This window comes from Astatotilapia calliptera, chromosome 11 (genome assembly GCF_964374335.1).
Source record: "Astatotilapia calliptera chromosome 11, fAstCal68.1, whole genome shotgun sequence".
Classification (NCBI taxonomy): Eukaryota; Metazoa; Chordata; class Actinopteri; order Cichliformes; family Cichlidae; genus Astatotilapia; species Astatotilapia calliptera.
Window position 1 is genome coordinate 16,213,484 of NC_137432.1, and position 11,051 is coordinate 16,224,534.

An 11,051-nucleotide genomic window follows, 5' to 3' on the forward strand; every position below is an offset into this window, starting at 1 on the left:
GAGTAGTCAAGGGAGCTAAGTGAAGAATTCAGGGTGGTGAATGCCCCGGAGCTTCTGTTGGCAGGCTCTTCCATCAAACCCACTGGCTAATGTTGGCACACAGAGCAAACATCTGTATGCATGTAGTGTGAAGGACTTTGGGTGTAAACAAACATGCATACCCTGAATTCAGAAACCCCATTCTGGGGTCTTTTCACTCTGATTTATGAAAAGCTAGAAAAATAGAAATTGTATAGAAAATTGACTGTAATTAGTCGTGAAATGCCTAATGACAGAAACTCACTTATGTGATAAACAGAATAAACAGTGGGTTTAGGGCAGAGCAGGAGTTGGACCTGTGGCGCTTTCACCTGACTGAGCTGCTTCCTTGCAGAAAGTAGGTCTGTCTAACACTGCCCTCATGTGGTTGACTGTTATTTATTTTTTCCTTCTCTTCTATCAGTGATAAGGTACTTGTTTCAGGTAATAGTATCATATCACATAGGTAATAGTATTATATCACATCTACAGGCGTATTAAAGCAATTGTTCTATATAGAATACATACTTATTTAATCAAATATTAACGTAGTATTTATATTAATGTAAACTGAGGCAGAAGCAGTGAAAAAGTACTCTTAAAAAACTGGGTACTGATATACAAATGACAAGAATGCTTCTTCAGAGCACGTTTATTTACAACATAGTGTTAAGTTCACATACAAGAGGTTTTTTTGCCATGTCGCTGAAGCAACATCTGCCCCATAACAAAATCCAACCAGTTAGTTTGTCGTTTTATATATTGCTGAAACTTAAATTGGCACACTTAACACTTACTGAAGTTGCTTTTATTTTACACCAACATTTTTCCCCCCCAATATCCTTTAAAAAGTTAGTAAAACATGCAAGACATTCATAATATCAAAACCATCATGAAAACAAAAAGATTTACAGCAGTAAAACTTTAAAGATGCATAACAGAAATAGGTCATTTGAGAAAATAACTAAGCACAATTATTCTTTGTGCTGTCTTTGAATCTGCAAAAAAGGAAATTTGCAGCAAAAAAAAAAAAAAAGGCAAAAGAAAGGAATTAATTTGAAAAAACATAAATTCATGCAATGTGGTGCTGAATCAATATCTCAGTTCTCTAAATTACTTTCATAGGTACTTCAGTTGAACTGGATATGTAGTCAGGAATAGCAAAAAAAAAGTCTAGATGTATTGTTTCGATTGAAATGTACACATAAATGTTTTTATTCTGAGTGGCTTTTCTCTAAAAATGCCAGGATATAACATAAATATCAGTATTAGCATTCAAGTAATAAATACATGGCAAATGGTAATAAATGAAGTGTTCCTAGAAAGGCTTCCCAAGATGATGTTGACTCAGCCTCAGCTTCCTTCAACAGTGATGTACAATGGAAGAAAGGACATACTCAATGGTATCTAGAAGCAAAAGGAAAAAAACTATGTAATCAAAATAAACCAAACAATGCAGCGAGAAATTAAAAAGAAAGCAATGAAATGAATACTGCAAAACAAATCTTGATGAAACAAAGCTTAATCTTTGAAAAACAATGATGCAATTATGCTCTGTACCTGTGTTACAGCATGAGGCTGGCATGGACTCACAGATCCATCCAAGGTTAGAAGATCGTATTCTCCAGCCAGTTGAGTACATGTGACCAGATGTTGGATTCTGAGTGACTGAGGCAGCTGTGAAAAAACAAGGAAGATGGTGAAAAACAACAATAATGAGAATAAACAGAGAAAGTTGACAAGTGAAATGACACCAAAGGCAGTGTTTGGGACTGGCTATTAGTTGTGATCAAAACAAACAGAAGAAAATGGGCAACGAAAGAAAAACAAATACAAATAATAAATTCAACTTACAAGAATCAAAATAACAGGAGCAGGTCTGTGGAGGGGATCGGGATCGAGTCTGACATCATCTTGGGATTTAGTGGGAGCACTTGAGTGATGATGGTTATGAGCAGTGTGTAAAACAATGGTGCAGTTAACTCAAAAGATGAAAAGACATACTGAATATAAATGGGTGTAAAAGCAAAGTAATGACAGATCTAAAACTGATTTCAGAACAGTGTACATGGATTTAATTGTGGAACTTGTTGCATTCCTATAGTGTCTCTTTGTGTAGTGTCGCAGATGTATTCTGTGCTGCAAGTTACTGGGTGCATAATGCAGTAACCCAGACAATTTGTAACATTAAAAAATTAACACATACTCTGTGCATACTCTTTACAAACATTCAGGAATTTTAAATGCATCCAAATATTTTAGTTAAAAACATTAGAATTATGTTAACATTTGGTATCTCTTTACCAGTACTGTTGAAAAAGATAAAAAATAAACAAAATTTCTAAGGAAACATGAAATATTCAAGAAATATTTCTGTTTGATATACAGGAAGTATATATTAGTTTCAGAAAGTATAAAGTATACATCTTTTGAATTGTGTTATATAAAAACTATAAACTCAAACAGCAGAAAAGGCATGCTTTGCTTTGAAAAATATAAACTCACTTTGTCATCTGTACCAGAAGATATGAATATTTTATATATTTTGCAATGCCTGGTTATGTTTCTACATCTAGAGCGCATGTTTAGACTGATGTTATATGAAAAAGTAATAACCTAGACAATTCTTGTTTTGGCCACATGCAGGGAAGAACAAATAAATTATATTTTCTGTTACTTTAACTATTTATTTCCTGTTAGAAATGCAACTGTAAAGTGCATTAGTACTGCTGGTTTCTAGTCAATATATAAAATCTAGAATCTGCGGCTGTAGCCAGAAGAAGATGTAAAGGAGGAAGATGAGAAGTTCATGCTAAAGCCAGAGCCAGCATCAATACTGCCTCTCCTGGAGCCTGATCGGGATCCGGTTCTTGAGCCACTCCGGGAGCCATAAGCCGATCCAGAGCCACTAGCATTGTAGGGACTGTAAAGGCCTTTGCTAGACTGGGAAGAGGCTTCCAGAAGCCTTAAGCCGGAGCCTTCCTCAACCATACTTTTGTCCATGGCATCTTTGAAGGAGATTTTCAGTTTGGTTTTTGGGCAGGTCAGATATTTAGAATAGGCACCGACATCCCTCAGTTTCTGGGCAGTGCGAGCATCGATCGTACCCTTCCTAATGGATTCATCTATTGACACCCTGCCCTCAACATCAGGCTCAATGAGTCCACCAGTTAGATATTGGACCTCAAGGAAACGCTGACCAGCCTCATAATACAGCCAGCCCTTTTTCAACGCCTGGGAGGCAGACATCTTCACTTTAGTTCTGGGGTCTTCAAATCCATTGAATGCTTTTTGAGCCAGGTTCAGACGATCAACCATGATTTTGTCCACAAGACCTTTTTCTGTGGCCTCTGCAATTGAGTATCTCTCTCCACTTGTGGGGTCAATTATTCCACCTGTACATGCCTGGGCCTCCAACAGTCTTTGACCAGTGATGTTATCTACCAGATTTCTGTGGATTGCCTCAGTGACAGACACTTTTTCCAATGTGTCTATGTCTAATATTCCTGCTACAGGGCCAGTCTCCTCTGTTGGGTCATTCCATATGACTGCAGGTGGTTTAATTGATGGTAGGGGGCTCATTGAAGAGGAGTAAGTGGAACCAGTGGTAGAACCAAATGAGGATGATCGTGAACGGAAGCCTCCCATGTTTCCAGAAAGCAAGTCAGCAAACTCTGTGATGGACAGGTTTCCAGCTCGGTATGTTTCAAGAGCCTTCTGGTCAATAAAGCCACGTGCAATAGCGTCATCAACATCATACTGTCTTCCTGACTTCCTGTCAATAATGACGGATTTTACAGTGCCATCAGAAGAAGTCATTGTGATTTCTTCCCATTCACACTCCTGCTCAGCAAGCTCCAGGTAGGTTTGGTGGTCAATGAGCCCCTTGCGGTAGGCCTCATACACAGTCATTTCTTTGCCAGTCTCTGGATCTACAATGACAACTCTGCGTTTACGTACTGAGGATTTGGAAGAGGTCTTTCTTTCCCGCTTCTTCTCTTTGAGTAGCAGAAGCACCAGGCCGGTGTCAGGATCAGTGATACACCTCTCCATCAGCTGGAGGTAGGTTAGGTTTTCCTCAGTGTTGGGATCAAAAAAGCCTTTGGTATCATCAGATGGATCTGTCAGTATCTCATTCATTTCCTCATCGAAGAAGCCACGATTGTAAGCCACCTCAACTGGCAGACGGTGACTTTCCTCCGGGTCAATTATTCCGCCAGTGGCAATCTGAGCTTCGAGTAGACGGATACCATGATCTTTTAGGATAAGCCCTTTCTTCATGGCCTGGAACAAAGAGATTGTCTTGCCTGTATAAGGATCTCTATATCCTGTTACTGCACGCTCAGCAGAGAGAAGCTTGTCTTTGAATTCTGGGCCTACTATTCCCATCTTTACTGCTTCATTGACAGTCAGTTTGAGGTTTTTGATTGGATCGATAACATATCCTGTGGCTGCCTGGGACTCAAGGAGTTCAAATGCAGTGCCTGGCCTAATCATGTTCTTCTTCATAGCCTGGTAAATTGACAGCCGTTCCTTTGTGGACTCCAAAAATACACCAGCAATACAGCCTGTGCCCTGCAGGTACCTTGATAGCCTATTACTAATCTCCTCTACTGAAACAAGACCTTCATTCAGGTCAGTGACGGTCTGCTGATCAATGATTTGTGAGCGAATCAACTCCTCAATTGTGATTTGTTTTCTCAGACCCTTGAATGTCAGCCGCTGGTCTCCCAATGAAAGCAGGCGCAATCCACCATCCAACTTGCATCGTTTGAGTAGCTGTGCATAAGACAGTTTCTCATCAGTGACAGGATCAATGAATCCTTTCACATCATCATTCAGTTTCTCATTGGTTTCCTTGTTGATATAGCCTCTTTGCATAGCGACATCTGTTGGCAGGTGGAACTGGAATTCAGGATCAATAATACCACCAGTGGCAGTTTGTGCCTCCAACATTTTGAGAGCATAATCCTCTGGAACGAGATCCTTTTTCATGGCCTGGAAAAGTGCTATGATTTTTCCACTGTAGGGATCTTTGTATCCTGTGACAGCTCTTTCAGCTGAAAGAAGTTTATCATGGATCTCAGGGCCAACAACACCCTTACGGACAGCTTCATCAACAGTGAGCGTTTCGTTCTTCAGTGGATCAACAATGAATCCTGTAGCAGCTTGGGCTTCTAGGAGGGTGAGGCCTATTTCTGGTTTAATAAAACCTCTCTTCATTGCTTGGTATATGCTTAGCTTGGAGGTCGAGTCTGTTGTGACGCCTGCGACACAGCCTGTCCCATAAAGATACTGCTTTACACTTGTCAACTCCATTATGTTACGGATGTCTCTCTTGCCCTGTTTAAGAAGGTTGTATGTTTCCAAATCAATGATGCGAGCATTGTAGAGCTCCTCAATAGTTATCCTTCTCCTTATAGTCATATATGACAGTGGACTATCATTTCTGATGATCTCTCTTTGCTCCATGATCTCAATAATGATGATGATCATCCGCTCTTTAGTGATTTTACCAGAGCGATATTCATCTAGGAGCTTCTGCCTCTCTTGCTCTGGAAGCAAATTTGAGTTCATGATATCCCAGAGATTCATGGGTTTATCAGCAAGCCCCTCAATAGGAATGTCAAGCTGGGTACTGGACAGCTCACTCTGTGTTTGCTCCTCTGTGTAGAGGTATGTCTTCTCTACAACAGTTGGAGACTGCGGCTTGGAGAGTGAGAGCATGTACAGGCCGGTGTCTTTATCTTTTTGGCATTTGTCTTTAAGTTGTCTGTAGGTTATAGTGTCATCAGTTTCTGGGTCAGAGAAAACTTTGTTTTCATCACATGGTTCAGAGAGGGTCTTGGCAATATCTCTGCTCAAAATGTTCTTCTGATATGCAACATCAGTGGGGACACGATGGCTTTTTACAGGGTCAATAATTCCTCCACTTACAATCTGGGCCTCCAATAGGGGCATCGCATGTTCCTTTAAGATTAGATCTTTCTGCATTGCTTCAAAGAGGGAGATTTTGTGGCCTGTGAATGGATCTTTGTAACCAGTGACAGCTTTTTCTGCAGAGAGGAGTTTTTCATGTAACTCTGGACCAACAACTCCTGACTTTACTGCTTCATCTACTGACAGGCATTGGTTTCTTACAGGATCTACAATGAACCCACTTGCAGCCTGAGCCTCGAGAAGTGAAAGGCCAGTGTTATGGCGGAGAAGCTTTTTCTTCATAGCTTGATAAATGCTGAGTTTCTCTTTTGTTGGTTCCAGGTAGAGTCCAGCAATGCTACTAGAGCCCTGGAGGTATTTACTGACATTGGGATTTTCACTGACTTTCTTGGGTGTAGTTTTGCCTTGTTGAAGCAGGTCAAAGGTTGGTTTGTCAATGATTTTAGACTCATACAGGGAGTCTGCTGGAACAGGAGCTCTGAGTCCCTTGAAGCTGGACTGTTCTTGTTTCTTGGCTTCTTTCTCATCTACAATTGTGATGATAATCTTAATTATCTTTTCAATTGTAATTTTTCCTGACCTAAACTGTCTGAGCAGGTCAAGTCTCTCTTCCTCAGTGAGGTATTCAGAGTAGATAATTTCCCACAGGGTCATTTTCCTGCCCTTAAATGGTCCAGAGTTAACTTCTACAGTAGCCTGAGTCATAGCCTCTTTGGTCTGGGCTTCGGTGTATGCTGGTTGTTCCTTAGCATTGATTGCTTCATCAGAGAGAGGGAGGACCCGCAGACCAGTTTTCTTGTCAGTGACACATCTGTCAAAGAGCTGAGAGTATGTGAGATTTTCTTTTGTGTTGGGGTCAAAGAAGCATTTAGTTTCATCATTTGGATTACTCAGAGCCTGCTTCATTTCATCATCAAAGTAGTTTCTCTTGCAAGCCACATCATGAGGAATGCGATGGCTCTTTACTGGATCTATGATGCCACCAGTTGTCATTTGGGCATCGAGTAAGCGGAGTCCTTGTTCTTTAGGTATGAGATCTTTTTTCATTGCTTGGAATAGAGATACAGCTTTTCCAGTGTATGGATCTCTGTAGCCTGTAACAGCTCTTTCTGCAGACAGAAGCTTTTCATGCAGCTCAGGACCAACAACACCTGCTTTGACAGCTTCATCAACAGTATACTTCTGATTGTGAACTGGGTCGACCAAGTAGCCTGTACCTGCTTGGGCTTCAAGCAAGTTCAAGGCAGGCCCGGGCCTCATCATGTCCTTCTTCATGGCTTGATAGAAGGACATTGTCTCCTTAGAGGAGTCAATGACTACACCCGCAATACAGTTCGTGCCCTTCAATGCTTTGTGGACAGGCTCCATTTGAGACACCTCACTGACAGTCATGTTGCCATTATGCAATTTGTTGTACAGATCTTTATCAATGATTTTGGATTCCAGAAGGTCAGTAGCAGGCACGGGTGCTCTCAGACCATCAAAGGTAATTTCATTTTTCTTCTCTTTTTCCTCAGCAACAGTGATAACAATCTTAATGATCTTTTCAATTGTGATTTTGCCTGTCTTGTACTGACGGAGGAGGTCCTTCTTCTGGTCTTCTGTAAAGTATTCTGAGTTGATTATCTCCCAGATCGTGACAGTCTTTCCCTTGAATCTACCAAATGGTACAGACACAGTTGTTTTGCCGAATACATCTTTGGTCTCTTCCTCTGTATATATACTAGAGCACTGCGCAGCTTTGTCTGTGATTGGCAGGAGTAACAGACTGGTCTCAGGGTCAGTAGTGCATCTTGCCATTAACTCAGAATATGTCAAAGGTTCCTGAGTGCTGGGGTCAAAATATCCCTTTGTGTCATCTGATGGGTTCTCCATGATCTTATTCATTTCTGCATCATAGTGTCCTTGTTTATAGGCTGTTTCAGTGGTCACACGGTGACTGTTGATTGGATCAATGATGCCACCAGTAGCAAGCTGAGCCTCAAGGACTCTGATTGCATGATCGTGTTCTATTAGCCCCTTTTTCATGGCTTCAAAGACTGAGATCTTTCCACCAGTGTATGGATCCTTGTAGCCAACAACAGCCCTCTCAGCTAAAAGCATTTTGTTGTGCAGTTCTGGGCCAATCAGTCCTTCCTTGACAGCTGCATTAACAGAAAGTTTCTGGTTCTTAATTGGTTCTAACATGTAACCTGTGGCTGCTTGTGCTTCAAGAAGGATCATGGCTGTGCCGGGAGTAATTTTCTTCTCTTTTGATGCTTGATAGATTGACATTTTTTGATTGGAGGGTGTCAAAACACCACCAATGGCATTCTTTCCTTTGAGAATGTTTCTTAGACTGTCAGTCTTGCCTAACTCTTCAACAGTGGTTTCACCATTTTTCAGTTTATCAAACTCCTTCATTGGTAAGACACCAAGCTCATGAAGTCTGCTTGCAGGTACTTTGTCACGGATGCCATCAAAAGCCAACAGATCTGGCTTTTTGTCTATACCATCTACCACATCACCAACATTCTGACCATTGTAAACTGTCTTTGTTGTCTCAATCGTTGTTAGATGGATAACATCTTTGTGACGGACAGTTTCTCTAGTGTGCTGATCTTTTTGAGCATCCTCAAGCTGCTGTAGCTTCTCACGCAGTTTCTGGTTCTCTTCTGCCAGAATCCTTTCCTGCTCTAGTCTCTGCCTCTCGAGTTCTTGCATTTCTTTTTGCTTTCTAAGCATTTCTTCCTCAGCCTCTTTCTGTTTACTAAGGGCTGCATCCATGGTAGCCTGGAGTGTCTTTTTCTCCTGCTCCATCTGCTGTTTCTGGCGTTCCTGTTCATCTTTGAGAGCCTTGGCCTTTTTTACTTCCTCTTCAAACTGGCTCTCAAGCCTCTTTTTCTCATCTTCAATGAGTTTCTCTTTCTTTAATAGCATCTCCTTTTCTGTCATGAATGTCTGCTGGAGGACTGTCTTCTCATGCTCAATTTTTTTCTGCTGTGCATCAGCCATCTGATGGAAAAAAAAAACATAAAAAGATAAGTTACAATATGTTCACAGCTGTGGCACCGAACTACGTTTTTTATTTTTATTTTGTTCTGTTTAATAATTGCAACAAATTTATACAATGCACTCTGCTTATGCTAATGGCGCAAAATACTAAATGAAATTATAATGTGAACATGTGTGCGTTCCTGTTTTTTCATGATTATGTTATCATTTTTTAGCCAGTCGTCTTCTTCTATCTATTTTTAGTTACCATTTTAATAAGATTATGTAAAAACTGTTGTCACTTCATATTAGCATAGCTAAACCTGAATCTAATGTCTGATACACATTTTGTTGTAACCTGTTACCCCTGGTCATGTGTATCCACTAGAACTCCCACTGTTGTTCAAAAGTTTGGGGTCCCTAAGAGATGCTTTTGTTTTTACAGAAACGATGTGTTAGCTCTGATCTAATTTTTTTTTTTATCTCATTCATCTCATTTAAAGAACACTAAAACTGAACTGAAAAATGTTAATCATATTTAATTATTATTGATATCATACCAATTGTTTTAATGGAAAGATTTTTAATAGAAAATCTGCATGGGTGTCTAGGGGGCCATAGAGGCTGAACCTGTTGGGGGGAATTAAAAAGTAATACATTGACCTGAGCAACAGCCTTTGAGAGTTTGATTCAAGTTTCAAAAAAGAACTTGGTGGCCTCGGGATTTCATATCTGCTTTTTGTAAATGATGTGGTTTTGTTGGCTGTATTGACCTTGCGCTAAGGTACTTTGCAGCCAAGTGTGAAGCAGCTGGGAAGACAATTAGCACCCCAAAGTTCGAAACTATAGCTTTTGGCTATAGCCGCATATACTGCTACTGTACTAATATGTGCAGGTTTACACTTTTTTCCCCTTGGAAACAGCATGCCATTTCAGAGCAAAGAGAGGTAGCTACAGGAGATTCAACATGTTTTTGAAAAAATGTTGAATTCGTCTGTTAGAATTTGTTTTTGACATTTTGGAGGTTGAGAGAGCCATTCTAAGGATTAATCTGACATATTTATGTCATAACAAATGCGCGAGCATAAAAATGATCCGAGCAAATAATTTCATTGCAGGTAAATTCCTCGCATTTAAATTCAGCAACCCACAGACGTAGAACTTAGTAGCTGCACCCACAAAAGGTACCATCGTGCGTGTAAGAGTGTCTGCTTTGCACATGCTTCTACAGTTTTACAGACAACAGTGCAGAGGCTTCAGAACCTTCCTTAGAACCCTCTGGTTTAAAATATTTCTTCAACATTAAAGTAATACAGTGACAGTTGTCGGTGTTTCCACTACTGCATTGCAAACAGTAACTGTTGATAATTAACCCTCTGTGGTCGACGGATGTGCCGACATGTCCAAAACACATGACCAATTTAAGCAACTAATAGCAACAAGATACAGCCACACTGTGTCTCCATTTCAACTTGTGTTGAAAGTGTGGACTTCAACTTATATACCAGTTTTTAAATTGTGTTGATAGGGTTAGGGTTGTTGAATCTCCTGTAGCTGCCCCTCTTTGAATTGGCATGCTGTTTCCAGGGAGAAAAATAAGTGTAAACCTGGACTCACACAGCATTATTTTTGTTACATTACTTGACTTGTTGTACAATGTGACTTTCTGATTTGTGCAAAGCTCTCGCATGCAAGACGGCTTCTTTATGCACGCGACTGAGTTCTACTTGACAGGTTGTTGAATTTAAACGTGAGGAATTTAATTGCGCTTGTGAAATAAAATTATTTGGTCTGATTATTTTTTTTGCTCGCGCTTTTGTTATAATATAAATATAATTTCACACAAGTGAAGCACAGAATTGCATTAGTACATATAACATTGAAATCTGTGTATAACAACTGACCTCTAGAATCTATCCAAATGCTGGCAATGCTCTTTTATTTTTCTCAAAGCTTTGTGATGCTACTTGTACTTATCAAAGTCAGTATTAGATATTCCACTGCCAGTCATGAAACTGACACAGTGCTTCTAAGTTGGGTCACAGCGGCAGCAGGCTAAGCAGAGTATTCCAGAGATCCTCGTCAGCGCAGTCGCCCTATGAAGAAAACTCATTTCGCCC

The 11,051-nt window shown here is 40.3% G+C and overlaps 1 protein-coding gene across 2 annotated transcripts in view; it reads right to left on the bottom strand.

Annotated features, from left to right (window-relative positions):
- Positions 1-652: 652 nt before the first annotated feature.
- Positions 653-11,051, bottom strand: part of plecb (plectin b) — a 40,127-nt gene continuing 29,728 nt past the window's right edge. For both annotated transcript variants that reach the window (XM_026183401.2, XM_080307845.1), the window contains exons 32-34: positions 1,873-8,952; positions 1,579-1,695; positions 653-1,425 (exon numbers count right to left, since the gene is read on the bottom strand). In XM_026183401.2, the coding sequence (XP_026039186.2) occupies positions 2,773-8,952 (6,180 nt within the window). In that variant the 3' untranslated portion in view covers positions 653-1,425; positions 1,579-1,695; positions 1,873-2,772. The remainder of the gene's footprint in view (positions 1,426-1,578; positions 1,696-1,872; positions 8,953-11,051) is intronic.